The sequence below is a fragment of the Hemicordylus capensis genome, chromosome 4 (assembly GCF_027244095.1).
Source record: "Hemicordylus capensis ecotype Gifberg chromosome 4, rHemCap1.1.pri, whole genome shotgun sequence".
Taxonomy (NCBI): Eukaryota; Metazoa; Chordata; class Lepidosauria; order Squamata; family Cordylidae; genus Hemicordylus; species Hemicordylus capensis.
The window spans coordinates 127,236,992-127,262,160 of NC_069660.1; the positions used below are offsets into that span (position 1 = coordinate 127,236,992).

At 43.4% G+C, this 25,169-nt stretch overlaps 1 protein-coding gene across 14 annotated transcripts in view; it reads left to right on the plus strand.

Moving 5' to 3' along the window:
• DPYD (dihydropyrimidine dehydrogenase) overlaps positions 1 to 25,169 on the plus strand; it is a 773,239-nt gene that overhangs the window by 447,244 nt on the left and 300,826 nt on the right. For all 14 annotated transcript variants that reach the window (XM_053242814.1, XM_053242808.1, XM_053242809.1 and 11 more), the window contains one exon: positions 19,354 to 19,518. In XM_053242814.1, the coding sequence (XP_053098789.1) occupies positions 19,354 to 19,518 (165 nt within the window). The remainder of the gene's footprint in view (positions 1 to 19,353; positions 19,519 to 25,169) is intronic.

The window sequence follows — 25,169 nt, forward strand, 5'->3', positions numbered from 1 at the left end:
ATTATCTTTTATTTTCATCCAAGCAAGGTCTTTTTCCAGAATAAATATAGATGACTTTTTATAATGGATTGGACAGTTCAGTGTTTTTTGTATAAAGCAAACAGTAATCATTGAATTCCATCAGCCAGTAATTGGTTAGTTGGCTCATTCAAAACAACAGAGTCATGTTTGGCAAGGCCAGATGCAAGAATCATTCTGTTCTGGAATCAAGAATTACACGTGAATTTGCTTTTTCTTTGTGTTCAATGTCACTTTAGTGGCAAAGGTTTAATTATATTTATGCAGTTCAGAAGTCTGTCAAAAATCTGTTGAATGTGTTTTTCTGTTAAACATTGTCAAGAAGTTTTTCAGATGGCCTTCACTTCCCTTTCTCTCCCCTCCCCTACATTATTGTCTCCGTGGAAAACAGCATAAGCATGTGGAATTGCTCTGCAAGTACCTATTGTTTAAAGTCCAATTTTAACCTTGTCATAAGCTTACTTTTTGTATTCCATTGAATGTGATATGTAGTAATTGTTTGTCAAGGCTAAGTGCTGTAGGACATAATACTTTCTTAACATAATGTTTAATAATTGCAGAAGAAGCATTCTAAAGGTCTAGAAAAATGATACCCAATGGAGATGCTGCAGAGTTCTAAATGTTATTTTACTTTTTGAATTTTAGTTCTATCAAGTTTTATAAATGCTCCTTAAAGTTATTGGGATGCTGAATTTGAGTAAGAATTTTAAGAGCAAAGTACTCTTTTCTATTTTAAATATAATTTAGCACAAAACCTAAACCACAGCAAAACAACAACAACCCGACTTTTAATCAAGCAATTTGCTTTGATTTCTTGTTTGCTGCATTTTTATAGGACTGAGCAGCATATTAAGCTGATTTATATTAGGACACATCAAGGGTCCATCTTGCCCAATATTGTGTACTCTGAATAGTAGTGACTCTCCAGGATCTTAAGGATGTTGGGATTTACTACAGACATTGAGTCCTTTCTCACGATCACAAGAAAGGGCTCCTAGGGGCGAGGGGAGGAAGCCTTTAAAAGCTTACCTCTCCACAGACAATCCATTCCTCTTTGCTGGATGTGCACATCGTGCACCCTGACGCTTCTCTGATGCTTCTGGCAGCAGGGAGGTTTGGAGGCCAGGAGGCCCTCGGAACTCCCATTATGGGGATCCCCCAGTGCCAGCAGGGAGCCCTGCACTCTCTCATCTGCCAAGCAGCCAGGGCTGTCAGACAATTGAAAAAAAAGGAGGTTAAGGAGTGTTTGCTCCCTTAACCTCATTTTGAAGGTGGTCTCTGGAGGCAGGGCTCCCGGTGCTTCTCACGCACCAGCAAAACTGGGCTGGACTTCCTTAACCTGCTTTTGCCTGCACATGAGAATAGCCCCAAAGTCTCAGTTCAGTGTATGGGGTGTGCTTTTCTATATCTATATGAGGGCAGATATCCTTGCTCAACCTTCTTACACCCAAGATGTAACTGGAGATGCTGGAAAAAGAACCCATGTCCTCCTCCATGCAAAGCATTTGTTCTACCACTGAGTTACTCATCCTTCCCAACCCGTAGCCATAGAACTTGGACTGTAAGGCCTGGTGATCTTAGTAAGTAGTAAATCCCAACATGCTTAAGATGCTGGATAAATAGCATGCTGGGCAAGGAATGCCTTTGGTGCCCTCCCCCCATAGTTCGTTTATCAGCTCAGCACTTCCTTCAGGGAGGTGTCCTGGACATCCACCTGGTTCACCCATCCATAAGGCAAGCCCTGATTTCTGAACGCCATGTGAACAAGTCCATTATGACATTGGGATGGGAGCATGTGCTTTGCATTCAGAAGGTTGCAGGTTTAATCCCTGGCATCTCAAATGAAACAGATCTTAGCAAAGCTGGGAAAGACTTCTGAAACCTTAGAGGATGCTTCCAGTGAGATGCAACAGTATTGTGTTAGATGGATCAGTGATCTGACTCATCATACAGATAGGTTTATTAGGCACTTCCATTGTCTAAGCTCTTAAGTTGCAGCTTAGTGAAGAATATTTGGGGCTATGGAACATACAGGCAAATACCAGATATACTTATATCTCACAGATTCCCGTTTGCATGCTTAAGTGTACACTTAAACAATTTTTTGTTTACTTAAAAATGTAATGTATGAAGTAGCATTAGTAGACTTGCTGTATATAATGGTTGTTTCATACTATTGTTATCTGTTCCAGGCTTTCAGAAGTAGAACAAGCTAGAAATGTAAATAAACAAATGTCTCGGAGACCACCTCCAGCTCACTGGTTAGACTCAAGAGTGTGGAATCTTTTATTATTTTACATTTTACATTTTATATCCTGCCCTTCCTCCAAGGAGCCCAGAGCGGTGTACTACATACTTGAGTTTCTCCTCACAACAACCCTGTGAAGTAGGTCAGGCTGAGAGAGAAATGACTGGCCCAAAATCACCCAGCTAGTTTCATGGCTGAATGAGGATTTGAACTCGGGTCTCCCCAGTTCTAGCCACTCTAGCCACTATACCACACTGGCTCTCTTTTAGACAACTGGTGTGTCCCATTTTCATTTGAGAAGCACCCCCTCCCCCTCTCTCCCTTTCTCTCATATTCATGCAAGATGAGAGAGTTCTTGTGTCTGTAGAGATATCATAGGCAGTGGTCCATCCACATTCTTTGCCTTTATTATTGTCATGGCCCATCCATGTCCTTTGATCATTATTGCTTTTCTCAGCATCAAAATGGTGCCTGTGCCTCTAGGCAGTATATTTCCATATGGTTACTAGCACATACGCATGAGGATAAAAAGAATGTTCTGCTACTTCTGTTTTGTACGAGTTTGTTCTGTTAGTTCAAGGCTCTTTTATATTTGCTGTGTTGGGAAGCCACATTTCCATTAAAGTTTGTTTTGTAATATGAAAACAAAAATGAATAAAAGCCTAACATTATTTTATTCAGATACTGGGACTTCCTTTTTAATTATGACACAAACTCAAGGGAAGCCCACTAAAGGAATGAGCAAATTATCTAATCTACATGAACAGTTGTACTGTTCCCCACAGAGTGGTGGATTTAGTTTCTCTCACAGGCATACGTGAGCAATGGGAAGGCACTGAAATATTGATTAAGTGCTTTCTTTAACTGCACTTTTCCTTGGCAGGCCACAAAGAAGGTCATCTTTAGGAAAGGAGCAAATAGGATTTGAAATCCACATGACCATCTGTCCTTGATCTGTGTACATAATATCCTGTGCCTTCTCTCATCATTTCTTACTCTGCTTTTTGTACTTTCTGTATTCATCTCCTTCCCCACCTCGCTCATTTGCCATGCAACCACCAAACCACAGAGCCTTCCATTTCAGGAGAACACACATGCACATGGCAGACTAGGCATCCGAAGTGACACTAGAAGAACGGGTTTGGGGGAGCAAAGGGGCGATAATGAATGTTATTAGGGGAGTGAGGATTTTGCTATACATTAAATACTTACAGAGGTATGGCAACTATTATTTACCATATTTATGAAGCTTGCTTGACAATTTCAAACTTATTCAGAGAATGGGCAGGATTCCTCTTAGGAAGTACTGAAGCTATTCACACAAGCAGACCAGGCTAGGGCAGTCCAGCCTGGGTTGAGCTACTTGTGTGGAGCACCAGGATTGCTCCCAATCCTGGTGCTTCTGCCCTCGCTATCCCAACTTTTTGACCCAGCCCTTAACCAGCTTTAGAGGGCACAAGCGTGCCCTCAACCCCAGGTTCAGGGTTGTGTGTGTGCACGGGCTGCAGGCAGCCTGAGCATACACAGAGCTAGGCAACTAGAGTGCCTGGCTTGAGGAAGAATCTGTGAATATCAGGGATTTCTGGAGGCCGGGGCTCATTTTCCTTCAGTGATCTGCGCGGATAGTGTGGGATCATGGATAGTGATCATGTGGGGGGAAGGTAAGCTCAATCTTGCCTTTCCCCCACTCCCTCCCCACCCGCTGAAAACGGTCATGAGAATGACCTTACTGTCTTTGTGGATTAGGCCAAACCTTTCAATGTGTTTTCCAGGCTAGTTGTCTCTTCCTGTCCAAGACTATGTGTCAGGAAAGCCTGTGGTAGGGTCAGCATCTTCTTCTTCTTTAGTTGCTTCTCCTGTTGGAGGTTGGGTGTCATTAAGGCTACTTGATCTTTTGGCACTGCATCTCTAAATAGTGACGCAATGCTTCTACCATACCAGTCTCTAAGGTTTTTCAACCATGATGTTTTATTTCCCCCTGCCCTCCTCCTGCCCTCAATCTTTCTTTGCAATATTAATTTCAGAAGAGGCATCTCTGATGCCTCATCACATGTCACAAATATTCCAGTTTCCTTTCTTTTATTGTTCTTAAAATTTCCATGTTTTTATTCATTTTTATTTTATTCCGGTCAGTATCAGACCAGCTGAAATCTGCAGGGGAGATTACCCTATCTCCCCCCACACATGGTCTCACCCATGATGCTAAGGGGTTGGCCTTACTAATAGAAGGCTGGAGGAGTTTCCTGTATACCTGGCTGCACTGGTGTCTGCTGTTTGTTTTGCGGTACAGGAATGAGTTAATGAGGCTTTTTAAAGCAATGGAGGCCTCTTAAAATAATTAATGCAAGCTGGAGGACCATAATATACGATGACTGTATTGTCTGACACTTTGCTGTAAAGTTCCAGTCTGGTGGATGGGGCAGCAAAAGTGGGAGTGGGAAATGTTTTAGGGAGAGTGCCTGTTACCCCTTAGAGGCATCCCTGTTGAACATCCTTGCAGATGCTGTGGATCATTTGGAGCTGGGTATTACCAGTATGCTGGTGACACCCAGATCTATTTCTCCATGTCAACTTCTTCAGGGGTTGGCATATCCTCCCTAAATGCCTGCTTGGGAGCAGTAATGGGCTGGATGAGGGAGAATAAACTGAAGCTGAATCCAGATAAGATGGAGGTACTTATTGTGCGGGGTCAGAACTCCAGAGACGATTTTGATCTCCCTTTTCTAGATGGGGTCACACTTCCACAAAAGGAACAGGTTCGCAGCCTGGGAGTACTTCTGGATTCACATTTCTCCCTGGTTTCTCAGGTTGAGGCAGTGGCCAGGGGTGCTTTCTATCAGCTTCGGCTGATACGTCAGCTGCACCTGTTGCTTGAGATGAACGACCTCAAAACAGTGGTGCATTTGTTGGTAACCTCCAGACTTGACTTTTGTAATGTGCTCTACGTGGGGCTGCCTTTGTACATAGTCCGGAAACTTCAGTTGGTTTAGAATGCGGGAGCCAGGTTGGTCTCTAGGTCATCTCGGAGAGACCACGTAACACGTCTGCTGATGGAGTTACACTGGCTGCCTATAGGTTTCCGGGCAAAATACAAAGTGCTAGTTATAACTTATAAGGCCCTAAATGGCTTAGGTCCTGGGTATTTGAGAGAACGTCTTCTTCATTATGAGCCCCACCGTCCATTGCAGTCTTCTGTAGAGGTCCGTCTCCAGTTGCCGCCAGTTCGTCTGGTGGCCACACGGAGACGGGCCTTCTCAGTTGCTGCCCCGGGACTATGGAATGCGCTCCCTATTGAGATACGATCCTCCCCATCTCTGACAATTTTTAAAAAATGCTTTAAAACCCATCTTTTTACTCAGGCTTTATTCAGCTTTTAAATAGGTTTTTAATTCTGTGACTGACTTTTAAATTGTTAGTTTTTAATTGTTTTTATGTGCTTTTATATGTGTTTTTAACTGTTTTATAGGAACAACATAGGAAGCTGCCATATACTGAGTCAGACCATAGGTCCATCTTGCTCAGTATTCTCTACACAGACTGGCAGCGGCTTCTCCAAGGTTGCAGGTGGTTCATCAAGGTTCATCATTGTGAACCAATGTTCATCATTGTGAACCAATGTTCATCATTGTGAACCGCCCAGAGACACGAGTTGGGGCGGTATAAAAGTGTAATAATTAATTAATTAATTAATTAATTAGCAATCTCCAAAGTAAGGACAGAGCTTCACATCAGCACATGCTCCATATCCATTTTTTACTTCATAAGATTCGGAAAGTGCTACAGTATCAAGAATATCATGTGACAGATTTGAAGTAAATTGATCACATTGCATTGTGAGAGTAGAGCTATAGTTGGACTCAGATCTTTCTGCCCTTTAAAATTTCGGAAATTATAAATAACAGGTCTTCCAAAATCTGAGATCAAGATGTGGAGTTTAGCAAAATTGAGGGTGGGTGGACTTCATGCCCAAAAACATTACTGAAAACAGCAGTTTGCTAAATTTAGATATTTTAAAAATCAAATTGTGCACTACCTCCAGCTGTGAATTTTCACTCTCCACCTCACAGTTCCTGGCACCTCATACCATGTTAGTGCACCATGTTATGTACATTATGTTTCTGAACATTATGGTGAGCTTTAGTAAACTCACCCCAAGAGTGTTGTTGCCTGCAGCACTAAGGTAAAGGTAAAGTGTGCCGTCATGTCGATTTCAACTCCTGGCACCCACAGAGCCTTATGGTTTTCTTTGGTAGAATACAGGAGGGGTTTACCATTGCCTCCTCCTGTGCAGTATGAGATGCTTTCAGCATCTTCCTGTATCGCTTCTGCCCAATATAGTACCAGTGGGGATTCGAACCGGCAACCTTCTGCTTGTTAGTCAGGTGTTTCCCTGCTGCGCCACACTAGAAACATGTTTTTCTCCAGCCCCTAGTCTACGCTTTGGGCAACTTCCATCATACTTCAGAGTGAACATTTAGGATGCCGTTGCATTTATCAAACATTTGGTCAGACTGAAGAGCCATTGAAACTTACGGCAATGTTTTGGATCTGCTCCAGATTACATGATTTATGGATTGCATGCTTGGATAATAAATGTGTAATGTATTAAATATATGTTAGAAGCATGAAATCTGGCGCACTACAACTGAATGCCTGTTCAGATTTTACCTACAATTATGTTGTACTGAGAGGTGTTTCAGCAAACTTGCCTATAACAGCTTTGTAAGACATCTCTGGAATTGTTCACAATGAGGCCATTGTGTCTGTCTTTATTCCAGCATTGACATTTAGTAAGTAGTAACCACAGTTACATTCTGAAAGTTACTTCGCTTAATGAACATAGCACCAAAGCACTCTAGATGAAGGAAAGGTCATATAAATTAACTTATAAAAAGAAGTAATGTGATCACTTTGTTTAAACTTTTACATCATTTATAATGAAGAGAAACTGACAAAGGTCACACAGTTCACTAAACACAACTATTTCATATGCCAAAGTTAACAAAGGCTCTGGTTTAAGTATTTAATCCTGCCTCATTAATGTCCCCTCACTGTAACTGCACACTTTCCATGTGAAGGCAATGACAGTCACAAAGCCACTGGTGGATTTCATGGACTTTGAATCTTTTCTCATTTATCAGAATCTCTTAAGTAATATGAAAGATCAGGGATAACTATAATATGATTCTAGGTTGGTTTATGTATCCGTGTGTGTGTGTGTGTGTGTGTGTGTGTACACACATAGATATTTTAATAGTAAAAATTGATGGTACTTCATTCAAATAAATACTTTATAATTATTAAATAATTATCCAGGACTTAAAAAAAAGAACATTAGATGAAAATTAATGTGTAAATTAATGTGTAAGACAACAAATATGGTAAAAATATTGATTATGAAAGCCTACAACAATTAATAGAAATGGAATCACTGTAAAACAGTGCCACCCAATCCTCAGGCAGTCCGGAAGGATGCCATGGTCGATGGTATCGAAAGCCGCAGAGAGATCCAAAAGGATTGGCAGAGTCACACTCCCTCTGTCTTAATGTTGTCTTGCACATTAATAACCTTTCATCTAATGTTCCTTTTTAAAAAGCCTTTGTTAATAAAAGTATTTGTATGGATTAAGTACTATCAACTTTTACTATGAAAATATCAGTTTATATCTTTCTTTTGTTGTGTGTGTGCGCTTGCGCGCTTGTGCACACACACACACACCTAGGTTTATATTGTAGTTATCCCTAGGGTTAAGAATGGTTTGCCTCGAAGAGGGCCTGGTTCAGAGGTTCAATCACAGACCAGGTTCGGCTGGGTGGGAGCAGCAAGAGAGGTAATAAGCTACTTACCTAGCCGGTGCGGCTGCCACCATCACCACTTCCTGACACTCGCCCTCCTGTGGCAGCCCCAAGTGTACTCCTCCCTCCTTTACTGATCTGCCACTGAGCCAGTAAATGAGGGAGGAGCATGCTTGGGACCATACCAGGAGGGTGAGTGGCAGCGCTGGCAGCTGCGTCAGCTGAGTAAGAAGCTTATTACCTCACTGGCCAGTCCGTTTGCCCGAACCTTTTAGGAGCAATGCGGTTTGTTTCAAATAGATTCAAATTCAAACAAAAACCATGTTTTTGGTTCTGTGCACAATCCTAGTTTTCCCTGATCTTTCAACTTTAGTTACTTTCCAGAACAGGTTTATTCCCTGTTCCTTTAAGGTGTTTGATTGTCTGTTTTGAATGGATGAAGGCCAGTGATGATTTCTTTAAACTGCATTGCAGTCTCCCATTGACTTGAAAATTATCTCCTTTCGTTCTCATTTATTTCATCCTGAGATATGTTATCGGTATTAACCTCTAGTGTTCCTTATGAGCAGTTCAGAAACTGAAAATCCACCTTCAATAGGACAGTGATTTAAACCCATAACATACCTGAAGTCTTAACAACAAAAGTGAGAACTGACCTGACAGAAATGATGAAGCTTGGAAGCAAATTGAAACACCACAAGTACTCCCAAAGCGAAGGAGTACATGTTTTCCATGCCAGTTGGAATCTGTGGCCAGGATCCAAAGAAATGTGCAGCTGGTTCCATGCACCAAAGAAAGCTTTGGACTTGTGTTGGGCTCAAATCAATACAGGTATCCAGATAAGTGTCATCATCCAGCCAACAACTGAATTTTATCTTGCTTGCCTACATACAGTTATGATTGATCTATTTTATTGATTGATTTGATTTGATTTGATTTGATTTGATTTGATTTCTATACCGCCCTTCCAAAAATGGCTCGGAGTTCTAAACCAGAGTTCTCAGGCTTGAGTTCCCAGATGTTGTTGGACTGAAACTCCCATAATCCCCAGCTGTAGTGGCCTTGAAGACCAACAAGATCTGGGGACCCAGGTTTGAGAACCCGTGATCTAAGAAATAAAATATGGATGGATTTTATCTCTTGACAGTGATTAATATTAGGCTTTAACTACATGAGCTCTGTTTATGTGTGATGCCTTAGATTTGTTTAGCCATGGTGGTGGTGTCCTTGATTTTTGATGTACAGAAGGTTTGCAAAGTGTGAGAAAGCAGATTTGCTTAGAATGTTCATTTGACTGACCTTTCTAACTTCTGCCAAATCTGCAACCAGGTAAATGATGAAGAATGGTTATACTCTTTAGTTTTTAATGTGACTGAATTTCTTGACAGATCATGAATGGAATAACATAGATATGTGATCAGGCGATTGTTTTCCAACTGATTGGGGCTATTATTTCCACTGTTGCTTCTCCCTATCATTTACCAATAAATGTGGTGAATGTGGGCTTACAGATGCAATGAGATCTATCTGGCAGAAAAAGTGATGATTGCTTTGCTTTGACACATGATGTGTTGACATCACTGAAACTTAGCAAATAAAACCATGTAGGACCCCACAGTAAATCTGATACCATGTCATTATGGGAATACACATGGACAAAATACTTCAAATTTGTGCCCCCTGCCAAAAAAAACCCCACATTTGCAGGGTGGAAGAAGAAGAAGAAGAAGAAGAAGAAGAAGAAGAAGAAGAAGAAGAAGAAGAAGAAGAAGAAGAAGAAGAAGAAGAAGAGTGAATAATGTCACCTTAGCCTTAACTGGAGCTTTTCCTAGGGGAACTTTTTATCTCCCTGCAGAACCTTGGAAGTGTGGTAATACAACGGGCAGTTTCCCAAGAACCACAGATTTAAAACTCCAAATAAAAGTATGTTTTATTAAGTACAAAGTAAGAGGGTTGATTCTGATGTTATCAAGGGGAATCCCACGTTACACATACATGTAAGATGTACAAGTGTCTGGGCTAATTGCTTTACCTCTGCTGTTGCTGATAGATGCATGTTTATTACTGAGAAGGTTGGGGAAGGGCTGTGGTGCAAGGTGGTAAGTTTATTGGAGGAATGAAGTGAAGAGATCTGGTGAGGGTGTTGGTTAAAGAACTGGTAAGGCGACTGGGAAGAGAATGGGAGAGACTCAAAATAGTCTGGGCTTCAGGAGGAGGAAGGAGCTGATCAAGAGAACCAGTAGAAGTCCAGGGCAGGGGCAGCCAGGAGAGAAATCCAAATGAGTTAGGGTAAAGGGGGAAAGAGTGGCCAGTGAAGAGAACCTGCCGGAGATCAAGAGTGGCAAGGAGAGAGAGCTGAGTGAGTTTGGGGAGAGAAGGAAGGCAATGCTGGTCAGAGACCTGGCAAGAAGATTGAGAGTGGAAGGGAAAGGAACCCGAATGAGTTCAGGTACAGAAGGAAGGCAAGGCCAGTCAGAGAAATGGCGGGCACACCAAGGGAAGCAAGGAGAGAGACCCAACAGGATTTGGGAGGAGAGAGAATGCAGGGCCAGTCAAGAGAACTGGCAGGGGACCAGGAGCTGGAAGGAAGAATGCCCAAAAATGTTTGGGTAGAGAAGGAAAGAGGAGCCAGCCAAAGCACTGGCAGGAAGACCGAGGGAGGGAAGGAAAGAAGCCCAACTGGGTTAGGAGTCAGTTGGTGGAATCTGGCAAGAGCAGGAAGAAACAGCTTATTTACTATGGAGGGAGAGCTGGCTGTTTGCTCTTCAATGAGGAGCAGATCTAGGGGCCCTCTTACAAATGCCAAGGGGTTGCTAGGAACCAGAAAGTGGGATCTTAGAAGGAGCAGTTCCCCGCACCACTGTGGACTAGGGATGTGTGAACAGGTTCGGGGGTCTGGCGGTTCATTCCAGCGGTTTAGCGGGGCAGGGTTGAATCAAACGACACTCCCAGTTCCATCCGGACTGGAACAGAACCCCCCCACAAATTTGCGATTTTAAATAAATAAATAAATTTACCTTCAGCCTCTTCAGGGGGCTTCCTATGGGCTGTGTGGGGGGGTGTCTGTGAAGGTTCCCTCTCCCCCCACCAGTCTCTTAAATCACTGTCGCAGCCCATCCGGATCCTCTTTTGTGTCCCGTTTGGGCCTTGGTAGATCGTGGTGGCCATTTTTGAGACCGCCTTGCATACGCAAATGGCCTCTGCGAGGCCTGGCATGGCCCTGGGCCTCACAGCAAATTAAAAGAAAATGGCCACCAAAAACAAAATGGCCCCCACGCATGCACGAATGGTCTCTGTGAGGCCTTGGGCCATGCCAGGCCTTGTAGAGGCCATTTATGTATGCACGGCAGCCTCTAAAATAGCCATCCCAATGCTCTACCAAGGCTCAAACGGGCCAAAAAAGAGGGTCTGAATGGGTCGCGGCAGTGATTTGAGAGGCCGGGGGGGGCAGGGGAACATTTGCTGAAACCTCTCCCGCAGCAGATAGGTACCCCCCCCCAAAGGGGCAGAAGGTAAAGACCATTATTTAACTTTTTAAAAAAAATCATGAAACCCACCCTCCCCCCGACCGAACAGGATGGGGGGTGGTTCAAAGGGTGCCAGACCGAACTGGCCCAATCAGGTTTGAGTCCGGTCCAGACTCAAACCGAACTGGGCCATCCAGTTCCATGCACACCCCTACTGTGGACGCTTATGAGAAAATGGTGAACTGTTATGAAACTGGGGCTCTGTTGAATGGGGAAAAGAGAGAAGATACGGGGTGTGTGTGTGTGAGAGAGAGACAGAGACAGAGAAAAAGAATGAGAGAGATTGAGACTGAGAGAATGAAAAAGGTTATCTGAACTGAAAGGGACACCCACTGGATGCCCCTGGCTGGAAGAATTGGGTGGAAATTATCTCTTGGGCTTTGCCCTGTGTCCTTCACAGGAAGTCATGCCCTAGAATGTGCAGTCCTCATGTGGACATGTTATCACGTTGCCTGTATCTGAATTTAGGTTTTGTCTGAGCTCTGCAGTCTGATTGGGTGGATCCTATGGGATCGATGGTCCCCTCTGGGGCTCCCTTTTTAACCAGAGGAGGAGTTGACCATCATCCCCACTTTTATTGGTGAGAAATAGACCTAACAGAACTTCCTAGTTTGACCTGTTGGTAACACAAGCACTCTCACACACTCACCCAGGGAAGGGAAGAGGGAACTGAGGCGAGAAAAGCAAAATTCCCAGGAGCAAGAAAGGAGGGATTCTCCCTCTACTAACTGTCCATTGTGAAGGAAGGGGAAGCCAGATTCTCTGTGAAGAAATGGAGTGAGAAGATAAAGAAGCAGAGAGTAACAATCTCCAGAATGGATCCCAGAGACTGCAATTTGGGAGGCTTGACTGGTAATTTTTATAGGTTGGAAGATTGATTGATTGATTTGATTTGATTTGATTTATATACTGCCCCTCCAAAATGGCTCAGGAGGGGTGGTACAAAGCAAAGCAAAGTTTTGTGTGTCTAAGGTTACATGTTGCATTAGTGCCCCTCTTGGTTAATGATTAATGAGAGTGACTCCAGTGAACAATGGGATTTTAGGGTAGTGAGATGGAAAATGGGATTTTCTTTTAGGAAGGAGGTGACCTTAGGGATATATGACATGTTAGTTCTGGGGATTAGTATGATCTGAGAGGCATGATTTGGTGAATCTAGAGCTGCTGAGGTCAGGAGTGCAGCTGCATAAGTGGGTGAAGGGGGAGACATGGCTGCCTTGCCCTGGATTCTCAAGAGTGCAAAAGCTTCCATAGGGGAAAGCTTTTTTTATTTTTTATTTTGGGGTGCCCAGTTTGGGCTTCTCAAGCTCAGAACTGTGACTGTGCTCTCTCTTTGGCTTTTCATAGCATCCCTATGCTGCTTCTAGCCATAGCGGTAAACACTGTCCAACTCCTGAACTCTCCTTGGGACACACAAGTCCAAACTGCATGCCTCTTTAAGGGTGTATGTACAGGGCCCAATTCTGGCTCTCCTAACAGCACCAATAAACGTATTTTGTGTTTCCGTTAATAAAATTCCATTTATTCATGGGTGGGGGGATGTAATAAGCAAGGAGCCCTTAAGATCAGCTCACAATTGAGGAAATGTATAATGTGAGGAAAGTCATAATGAAATTACAATTCTTTGTAAAATTATCCTCACCCAAGACCTTCATTTGTCTGCAGATATTTGCAATGCGAAACATCTGTTTTCCATTGAATGCATGCATAATAAACTTAAGATAATTTAATTTATTTATATAAGGGTACATTGAATTCTTACCTTCTTTTGCTACAAGATCTTGAGTGTTTATTATTGCCTACCTCAAGCATATGTTTGATTTATTTTTTTGTTTATTAAAACTCTCTAGTTAATATATAATTCTGAAAAACAGTGCCTAATGAGCAAAGTACCTCAAGGGCATTTGTCGCAGTCTCTTCTGTTCAAGAGAGTTCAAGCAACTGAGAACTTTTTTCCATGCAAGATGAGAGGAGTTTTGCTGCAAACTTCATTTTGGCTTTGAATACCTCATGTTCACATGGTACAGTTTTTTGCCTGAAGACCAATGGAGTATCTCTAGCATGCCAGCCCAGTGCCAAGAGCCAAGCATATTGTATTCCTTTCATGCTCTTTGCATTTACTACAGAAAGAGCTTTATATGGTAAACTGGTAACAGTGTGCTGTGAATAATGACGGAAGCCATAAGGCTTATCCTGCCCATCTCCTAAATTAAACAAAATGAGATCACATGCAAAATGCAAACTAGCGAGGCCTCATTTGCAGCACTGTGCTTAATTCTGGGCACCACAGATAATAAAGAATGCAGCTAAATTGGAAAGGATTCAGAGTCAAGCTACAAAAGCCAAATGTTTACAAGGCATATTCTTGAGGAACAGTTAGAGGAACTGAGATTGCTTGGAACACAGAAAGGATCAGGGGTTATGCTGACGGTTCAGTCCAGATATAAAGCTATTTTGAAGGCCAGACTCAAAGCAAGCAGCATATATAGAAAAGCCTGGAGCTCACTGCATCAGAGAGCCTTAGATGAGAGCTCTGTGACATGAACACATTTCTGTCTGAGGACTAACACATGCTGCTCCTACAGGATAAGGAAGCACATTGGGAGGCTCTACTGGGAATGAACTCTGTCATGACATGTATACATGTATTTATGATAATAGGCAATTGCCCCTGCCCATCTAACCTTGACTATCTCATATGAAAAGCCTTAAAATTAAGGAATTAAAGCAGATAATGAATCATCAGAGAGTGATACTGTCAGTCTTCAGATATTGAAAAGTAAAAGAAGAGTACATCTCTACAGGAGCAGAGCCACCACTGGGCGAATGGGTTCAAAGAACCTGGGCCACCGCCCCCAGGGGTGGCAGTTGCAGCCCCAGACACACACCCCGCCTGACATCAGATACAGGGGTGTTACTTCGCTCCCAAATGGGGCTGCGCAGCCAGAACGCATTGGCAGTGCAGCCGGAACGGCTCTCTCTGCCTTTAAAGGCAGGGAGAGTTGTTCCAGCCTGCACTGCCCAATGCAACGTGGGCCGATCTCCCTTCCAAATGAGGCCACGTGGCCCCATTTGGGAGGGAGACCACACCGCCATGCCTGACATCAGAAGCAGGGGCATGGCTAGCCAGCACCCTGTGTCTGATGTCAGATGCGGGGGGTGGGGCCAGGGGACCACGGCGGTAGCCAAACACGGGCCGCTGCCAGCCTCCCTACGCACCTGCATCTCTATTGAGGATAAGCAGCACTCTTTAAAGTACAGGGTAAGTACAGTTTAGTTAAATAGTTGGGTGAACTTCCCCATTATAAGAGGAGCTCAGCAATAGAACTAGAGGTTGTTAGAATTCAATCTCCTTTCTTGGGAGGTTTCAAAAGATGTTCTGAGCAGGCACCTGTCAGTGTTGCTTTGGGGTATAGGCTGAGAAAACATTGGCAGGTGGTGGGAGGGTGAGGACAAGATTCACTGTTGAATATATTCAAGATTAAACTGTAAAACTCAGTGACCAACATCCTGAATAACAAAACGTGAGTGCTATGTGAGAAGTGCTTCTGCTTCTGCTGCTTCTGCTGCTGCTTTCAACTAACACTGAACCTGCACTTGTGCAGGGGGAAAGAGAATTTCGGTGACCTTTCCTTCTCCTGGAAGCACTTGGTGCCTCCTGAAAATATATCCCTGAGAGTCACACAGCCCTCAGGGACATATTTTTTTGTGTGGCACAAGGACCTTCCAGAAGAAGGGGAAGTCATTGAAATTTATACACCCCCCGCCCCCCACTCACACGAGTGCTGGTGCTGCATTAATCTGGATCTCAGCAGCAGCGCTTCTCACATGACTCACACTTCGTTGGTCAGTGAGTCCAACATTCATGTCAGTGAGTGTAATTTTAAAAGCACTTGTTTTGAACTCCTTTTTACACCTCCTAATAGCCAGCAAAGTAAGTGTTCCTGAGAAGTAATTGTATTTGCTGGGGATGGGGCTGGTGGATGAGGAAGGGAGTACCCCCCCCCAAAAAAATTGCCCCTAGGCGTATAGGGTATTTTTCCTTGGGTCAAAGTAATTGTAGGTGATCAATAGATTCCACCACTTAACTGTGATTTGAATATATGAAATAAAAAAGATCTGTTATCTTCTGCATTTGAAAAGGACTTAATAATAGTGGACAAAAATGCACATTATTTTTGGAAATGTAAGTAATCCATTACGGAAAAGAATTCTGATGAAGTCTACATTTCTTTGGGTAAGGGTATGCCCATATACTTTTGTAGGTATGTGGGCATTTTGCCTGCAGCTTCTGAGGGTGCTGGAATAAATGGAACCATTTATTGACATGCAGTATCTTGGGATATTAGGGAGAAATGCGAAAGGAGAAATTCTAAGCACTATCATTTTCTCAGTTATTATAGAACTGTCAGCAGGGCTGATTAACTGCTACACATTAATTGGTATGTTTTCTCTATATGTGTATGTACATATTTGTGCCTTCACACCATTTCTACCCATTTATTTTATAATAAATAATCCAAATAGAAAAACAAATAAAAATTACCAGGCATTTACATACAATATGAAGGAAGTTGCTTTCTCCTTTGTAACCATAGCATTTGGCAGATTCAGAAATAAATAATCATTTGTGGTGAGGGTATGCCTTATCAAACATATGCAGATCAGCACTAATTAATGCTAATTAAGGTTTCCTGTCTATCTAGTTGGAAAAACGTCCAAATGTTATGAAATCAGTTAGTATGCCTATTACCCTAATTGTTTTATATGGGATGGATCTTAATTAAAATATGTAAATTGACCTTAATTGCTATATACTAATGGGGGTTCATGTTATCACTCTAGAAGTGACAAGATGGTGAGTAGGGGTACTTAACCAAATAATTCTGTGAAATCCTTAACTATAAATGGCCTTTACCCAAAATCCTTTTATTAGCAAGTGGCAAAGAAATATATCTCCATATAGTTCTTCTTTTCAGATATAAATGTTGTTTCTGTACTATAAATAATTTTTAATATAGGTATGTAGAGGAGGTTGAAATGGTGGGGGGCTTAATCTTGCTTTGCCATACAAGGTGAAAATTTCCCTGCATTTTTACTGTTTTGGCAGGACATGGTTTGATTATTCCTTTTAATCTTAGCACAGATAATGTTTGTACAGTATAATTTAATCTCAATACCTAGTAGTCACTGTGCTTTCTGGTAAGGTTAGAATCAGTGGAATATACAATTCCTGTAGAGCACAGGTAGCCAGCCTGCGTATCTTACCAGGGTGGTTTCCAGACAGCGAGCCTTACAAAGCAAAAAGTGGTATAAACTGCAATGTTTTGTGTGCCGAAATCAAACCGCAGTTGAAATCCGTTGTAAGCTGCAATGGGGAAATACAGCTATTTTTCTGCAATGCATATGCGACGTTATAGGGCTACAACGGAGCAACAAAATCCGATAGAAGGCATCAGAAATGTGAACGGCATCATGCTTACAGCTCAGGGACAGCACAGGCAGTGCGGAAGCACACAAGGGATACGTGGTGACACTCTGGTAGCGTGCAATCTGGAAAGCACCCTGTTGTCTCACTTCAACTCACATCATTCCCAGTCAGAATTTATTGCAGCTTGTAGTCCAGTAATAGCTGAAGAGCCTTAGGTTGGCCACCCCTGCTATAGAGGATTCAAATCTGCCTAGAAGCCACATCTATTGGCCAAAAAGCCCTCTCTCCTAGTCCTGTATTGGTAGAGGGGGGCTATGATTGCTCAGTTGTGGGAAGAATGGTGCTCTGCCCAGTATGCAGAGGCACTCCATTTTTTAAAAAATTGTTTCCTAAGTTCCACACTGAGCCTTATTTATGAACTGAAAACATGTTCTTGAGTTAAGGCCTATGACTAAATTTACTTTCCCTCTTAAGTTATTGTGGCATACAGTTAGAATGTTCTGTGGACATTGCTATGGACATTGTTTGTAGACATCTGCACTGGAGGTTAACTTAGGATGGATTCACATATCTTCATACAGCACTTTATATGATGAATAATATAAACTCAGTACCTTGCAATTTGCATCTATGAACTGCCTCCATTGGAAATCATTGTGTTTGGTGTTGATATGTGTCTGTGCCCCTAGGCCAGCAAAGCAACAGTTTAATTAAGGATTTCTTGACCCAGCAAAAAGCAAGCTACAAATGGAGGGGTTATATAGTAATCAGGAGTTCCGTCCATTCCTGGATCTCAGGCCATCCCTGGTCCAAAACTAGAACCTGTGCTGGCCTCCTCCATCTGACTAGATACTTTGGGAGGAAGGCACTAACAGCCAAGTGAGCACTCCATCTCCAGAGCTGGAACCCATTTCTGGCACAGCATCACCTCTACTGTTGGGATCCCAGGGCTCCTTGGAGAGGCTGAATGATGGAGAGGCAACAGATTCTGGTTGCTCAGGTTCTTCTGTTTTCATCTGGGCCAGAGGTCTCTGTCGGAGTGCACTCCTCCTCCTCCTCTGGAAAGATATTCGCTGGGTTGGAGTGGGTGAGTCTGGACAATATGAAACCTTGGAATATGAGGTGGCTATTTTATTCCTGTACAGCATCATCTGAAGCTGCAAATTATTACCTGCATGAGCAAATCAGCCTTCAGTTGATACAGCCTTGTGTGTATTGTTAGTCCACATCACTTATAGCACATTTGTATCTGATTGCTGCATCTGAGCTCCAGTATAAGAAGGCCATCTCATACTGTATGTTCACACAATGGGCTATATTGGGCCAACTGGGTTACTTCTAGGATTAATCATTAATTTCTGTCTTCCTCTTAAGTACTCCATACACATACATTTTTAACTCTCTGGTAAAAACTGCCACTTGCGAATGACAATATTTCATTCTAGATAAGTATATTTGTAGTGTTCACTACAAATCCTTATGAATATACATCTTCAGCATTGTCTGTGCTACTTAGTATGGTAAAGAAGACTAGTGGGGATCGTCTAAATGTTCATAGCTCTGCAAAGTACATGGGTATTTCTTCTACTACCACCACCATCCCTGCTTTCCTCTTCAGAAAATCATTAGACTGCAGATGAGATGTGAAGGGAGGAGAACAGCCAAGAACAGAATGAGGGTGGACAATTAATCGAAAACAGTCACAGTTTGTAGGAATTAATAAGCTGTCGTGTTATGGCAAGGGTGGGCAGAAGGTAAACTGCAGTCTACCAGTGGTTCAGTTGGACAATTTCTGGTTCATGGATCCTTGTACAGAACAAGGTGGCCTTTGGCTTGCTCCATAAAGGCACGTGTTACATTCTTATGCAAGGATGCATACTTAGGATCATACAGATTAGCTATGCCATTATGATTAAAAGATCCCAAATTAGCATCCTTGCTTTGTCACCTTTTGACATATCAATAGATCATGCAAGGCAGAAATCAGTGCAATGGAGATTTCATATTACTAGTCACTATCATACCTTTGGAATCTAATTCTTGAACACTTTGAAATCTAATTATTTCTTGAATCCTCATGTGCAATTTGATTTATTTTTCATTTTCCTGGTATTCTCACGAGTTTAAGCAGCACACAAAAGCAGCTATATGAGAATAAAATGTAGAATTAAAACATGTTAATTATTTATGGCTTTATTCTACTTTATTCTATTTAATTCATAGCATTTCTGGCTCAGAAGAGCACTATTGCAGCCTTGTATATTTTTATACATAACTCTTCTTCAAAAAGAGTGATTTTTTTTAAAAAATGTAATCTTTTACTGTTTCAACAGGACATTGTAACAAACGTTTCTCCAAGAATAATACGTGGAACTACATCAGGTCCCCTCTATGGTCCAGGCCAAGGTTCTTTCCTGAACATCGAGCTCATCAGTGAAAAAACGGCAGCTTATTGGTGTCAAAGTACCACTGAGCTGAAGACTGACTTCCCTGAAAAAGTAAGTTGAGTTCAGACACGGGGAGAACTGGAGCTGGGCAATAACTTTTTCCATTGAAAGCAGGGTTAAGAACATAAGAAGAGCCCTGCAGGATCAAGCCCATCTAGTCCAGCATTCTTTTATACACAGTGGACCACCAAATGCCTCTGGGAAGCTCACAGGCAAGAGATGAGGGCATGCCCTTTTTGCTGTTGCTCCCCTGCAATTGGTATTCAGAGGCACCTTGCCTCTGAGGCTGGAGGTGGTCTGTAGTCACCAGTCTAGTAGCCATTGATAGACCTATCCTCCATGAATTTCTCCAAGCCCCTTTTAAAGCCATCCAAGCTAGTGGCCATCACCACATCCCATGGCAGAGAATTCCATAGATTAATTATGCCCTGTGTGAAAAGATACTTCCTCTTATTGGTCCTATATTTCCTGGCCTTCAGTTTCATGGAATGACCCCTGATTCTAGTTTTGTAAGAGAGGAAGAAAAATTTCTCTCTGTCCGTTCTCTCCACTCCATGCATAATTTTATACACCTCTATCATGGTTCCCCTTAGTCTCCTCTTTTCCAAACTAAAAAGCCCCAGATGCTGTAGCCTAAGTACCTACAGTACTTAGTACCCTACTTAAGTACCCATAAGGTAGGTACTCCAGGCCCCTGATCATCTAGGTTGCCCTCTTTCCCCCTCCTTTTTCTTTTTACATTTATATTCTGTTCTTCCTCCAAGGAGCCCAGAGTTAAGGAGCCCAGAATTAAGTACATAGTTAAGTTTCTCCTCACAACAAACCTGTGAAGTAGGTTAGGCTGAGAGAGAAGTGACTGGCCCAGAGTCACCCAGCAAGTATGGCTGAATGGGGATTTGAACTTGGGTCTCCCTGGTCCTAGTCCAGCACTCTAACCACTACACCACGCTGGCTCTTCTGCACCTTTTCCAGTTCTACAATGTTCTTCTTAAGATACAGTGACCAAAACTGTATGCAGTACTCCAGATCTGGCCACACCATAGCTTTGTATAAGGGCATTATAATGTTCCATTTTATTTTCAGTCCCTTTCCTCATGATCCCCAGCATGTCATTTGCCTTTTTCACAGCTGCCGCACATTGAGTCGACACTTTCACTGAGATGTCCACCACTACCCCAAGACCTCTCCTGGTCAGTCACTGACAGATCAGCCCCCATCAAAAAACCCATGTGGGTTTTTTTTGCCCCACTTGCTTACACTGAACCACATTTGCTATTTTGTCACCCACTCACCTCATTTGGAGAGATCATTTTGGAGATTCTCACAATCTGATTGGATTACACTACCCTAAATAGTTTAGTGTCATCTGCAAATTTGGCTACTTCACTGGTTACTCCAACTTCTGGATCATTTATGAACAAGTCAGAAAATAACATCCCTTCAGAAAAACTTCTGAGGTGTGAATTCTCATTCAGTGATAGCAAATGAGATTTTTTTCAATTAAAGAACTCTCATGACCCCACTTTCACTTTTTTCACACTCTCACTAACTATGAATATTGAATGAGTCAATCTACCACACTGCACTTTATGAAGAAAAACCTCAGAAAATCAACAAAATCCAGCCCTCTGGCCAATCACTCTGAAATTGGGGACGGGTGGTAGCCTCCACCCATTAGGCACTATCTACCAGCCCACCCCACTCTTTTGGGGCAGATCCACTTTCTGCCCCCAATCTGCCCCAAAGACACCAAAACTTCAAAAATTCCCAAAAAATCAGCCCTCTGCCCAATCCCCCTGAAATTGGGGTGTTAGCTGCCACCCATTAGGCACTACCACTCCACCCCACCCTTTTGGGGCAGATACACTTTCTGCCCCCAAACTGCCCGAAAGACACAAAAACTTCAAAAATTCCCAAAAATCACCCCTTTGTCCAAACCCCCTGAAATTGGGATGGTAGCCTCCACCCATTAGGCACTACCACCCCACCCCACTCTTCTGCCCCAGGCCCCACTTTCTGCCCCAATCTGCCCCAAAGACATGAAAACTTCAGAAATTTCCCAAAAATCACCCCTTTGCCCAATCACCCTGAAATTGGGGTGGTAGTCTGCACCCATTAGGCACTACCACCCCACCCCACTCTTTTTGCCCAGATCCCATGATATGCCCCCGAACTGCCCCAAAGTCACTAAAACCTCAAATATTCCCCAAAAATCAGCCCTTTGCCCAATCCCCCTGAAATTGGGGTGGTAGCTTCCACCCATTGGGCACTACCACCTCACCCCAAAATTTTGCCCTTGGGCCCTTTTCCCCCCAAATCGATTTGGATTCGGATTCAGGTTAAATCCGAATCCAAACCGAATCAAGTGTGATTCGGGTGGCCCATATTCGGGCACAAAACAGAACAGGGGTGATTCGGTTTGGGTCCCGAACCGAATCACTGAAAATCCGAATTGCACACCCTTACTGGAAAGAATCTATCTATGTGGTCGCTAAGAGTTGATACCGACTTGTCAACACTTAATCTATCAGTCAATCAATCAATGCCTTCCATCAATTTACCCAGCACAGAAGCTAACCATCCTGTAATTTCCTAGATCTCCCTGGATCCCTTTTTGAAAATCAGAGTTTCATTAGCCACTTTCCAGTCCTCTGGTATAGAGCCTGACAGGTTACATATTTTTGTTAGGAGATCATCAATTTCACATTTGAGTTCCTTTAGAACTCTTGGGTGGATGCCATCTGTTTGTTATTTTTCTAGATAGTTTAGAACATCTTCTCTTGTCACCTCAAATTGGCCCAGTTCTTCAGCCTCCAAACTGAGAAGCTCAGTTCTGGAGCAGGTATATGGTCAGTATTCTCTGCTACAGAGACAGATGCAAATAACTCATTTAGCATCTCTGCAATCTACTTATCCTCCTTAATAATCCCTTTCATGCCCTCGTCATCTAAGGCTCCAACTGCCTCCCTGGCAGGTTTTCTGCTTCTTATATATTTAAAGAAGTTTTTGTTATTCTCCTTAACAATTCTAACTATATGCTCCTCATACTCTCTTTTTGCATCTCTTAATGCTTCCTTGCATTTCCTTTGCCAGAGTTTATGTTCCTGTCTGTTCTCTTCATTTGAGCAGGACTTCCATTTTCTGAAGGAAGTCTTGTTCCCTTTTATGGCTTCCCTGACTCTACTTGTTAGCCATGCTGGCGTCCTCCTGAACTTGGTGGTACCTTTTCTTTTTCTTGGTATACCTTCCAGCTGAGGATATATTATTGTGGTTTTAAATAAGTTCCATGCTTTCTGGAGTGATTTGACCCTCCTGACTTTCCCTTTCAACTTCCTTTTTGCCAGTCCCCTCATTTTTGAGAAATTTCCTCTTCTGAAATCCAACACATCTGTTTGGGACATCCTTGGCAGTGCTCCACCCGCATTCCACTTGATCACATTATGGTCACTGTTCCCCAATGGTTCTGCAACTCTGACATCTTGTACCATGTCCTGGGCACTGCTCAGGATTAAGTCTAAGGTCACCTCCTCTCTAGTTGGTTCTGCAACCAACTGATCTAAGGAACAGTCATTTAGCATGTCTAGAAATTTGGCCTCTCTTTCAATACATGTGAATCTGCCCAGTCTATGTGAGCATAATTGAAGTCACATATTATTACAGCTCTATGACAGCTCTCTGATTTGCTTCTCCAACTTCAGGTCACTCTCAGTGTTTTGATCCAGAGGGCAATAGCACATCTCTAGTAACACATTTCCTTTCAATCATCAAATTGTCACCCATAATGATTCTTTGGAGGACTCAAGTCCTAGGTTTTCTAACTGTGGGATTCTATACCTTCTTTAATATACAGTGCTACTCCACCCCCAATCCTCCCCTCCCTATCCTTTCTGTAGAATTTGGCTGAATTCAGATGTCACACGAAACCAGAGGTTGGTGAACCTGTGGTTTCAGTTTTAAACTAAATCACACCACAGACATTCCTCCAACCGCAATCCACCACCTCCAGTTCCAGGAGAGGAGAGCCCCTCTCTGCTCCTTGGTTGCTGAGGCAGATCACAGGCACCCACGCACTGCTCGCATCAACAGACTGAGGGCACAGTGTCAGCACATCATCCAGGCGGCCACCATTGGCCAGGATTCCAAAGGGGGCATGTCGATTGCACTTGGCTCTCTCTGGCTCCGCTGGCTGGCTTTGCCGGCCTGCTTCCTCAGGCCAATGACAGCTTAACCCCTCCCAAACTGTGCTTGCATCAGTGTTATCTTAATAAAACTGCAGGAGAACATGGGATTGCTGGCCAAATACTTTACAGCAGGGAGTCAAATCCTCATACTTGGTAGTGGGCATGGGCAGGGGCACAAATTTATAGCTCCGTGCATTCTGCTGCATGTGAGCAGTTTAGAGCTGGGGGACCTGGGGAATGGCTGCTTTCCATCCCCCCTCCACAGTTGCAAAATACTCCAGCTTTCTTTCCCTCCGCACCTTCTACTCTCAGAACCTTGGGACCCAGAACCATGGGACTCAGAATCTTGGGGCAAACATCCATATTTGGTAGAAGCAAGCCTTCCACACACTATGTACCCCCAGTGCAGTCCCTGCTGTACATACTGAGTCTTGCTGTGTGGTGGGGGACCCCATCTTCCCATCCAACCCCACCAAAACCTCTTGTTGCCCTCCCCACCATCATCTGCAGGTTCCCATTTCATTCCCTGACCGATCCAACCCCCCAAACCGCTCACCATTGTCCCTGCCACTTGCAAGGAGGATCCCATGCCCTTACCTTCCCCATCCAACCCCCAAACTTCTCTTCCTCCACGCAACTGCCAGGTGTGAGGGGGTAGCTCCACACTTGCATTTGGAAATAAACACAATGGTTTCATAAAGAATGCTTTAACTTTATTAGGCTTTAATAAAGTGGTAAACCTTCCATTAGCAAAGTGGGGGCAGTTGTTTGCAACTTCTGATCCTGCTTCTGCCGCAGGTGTGTCCATCAGTGGCTTAAAGGGTGGTGCGTCCTTCCAACCACATGTATCTGCCCCCCTTGGCAATGGACCAGAGGGAGATGCTCCCAGGCATGCCTTGCGAAGGCCGCTCTCATCCCTGCTGCTGTCAATTCTCACATCTAGCTCGTGCAGCACATCACAGGTGGCCTAGGAGCATTCTGCACGCTGTGTGACTAGGTCCTTGGTGAGCTGGAGGTGGTCAAAATACCTCCTTTTGTGCAGCTGGGCCACATGCTCGGTGTTGGTCATCAACATTAACCAGCTTCCTCACATCCTGGTGACTCTGGAGAGTGGGCATGGAGAAGGTAGAGCATTATAGAATTTAGGTGTGATAAATCTAGTAACATGACCTGTCAAGATGTGATGTGGGGTCAGGGAGTTCTTCCAGCCCCCCGTCGATGGGGCATGTCTCATCCTCAGTCTACCATTACCCTCCATCGAGCTTTTGCACCTTCAACTCCTCAGTGCCATACACCCCAGATAGGATTGTGCTTTGTTGGATGGCAGATAATGTATCCCTCACATGCACCCCTCCACCCTGCTCTGGTCTCACACCCCACCCCCTCATGACCCCGCAAAAGCTAAAAGCACACCCACCCTGCTACCATCAACAGGCACCACCCCACACTTCCCACCTCACCCAGAATGCCAAGAACCACTTTCACACTGCTAACATCCATGGACAACACATGACGTCAACT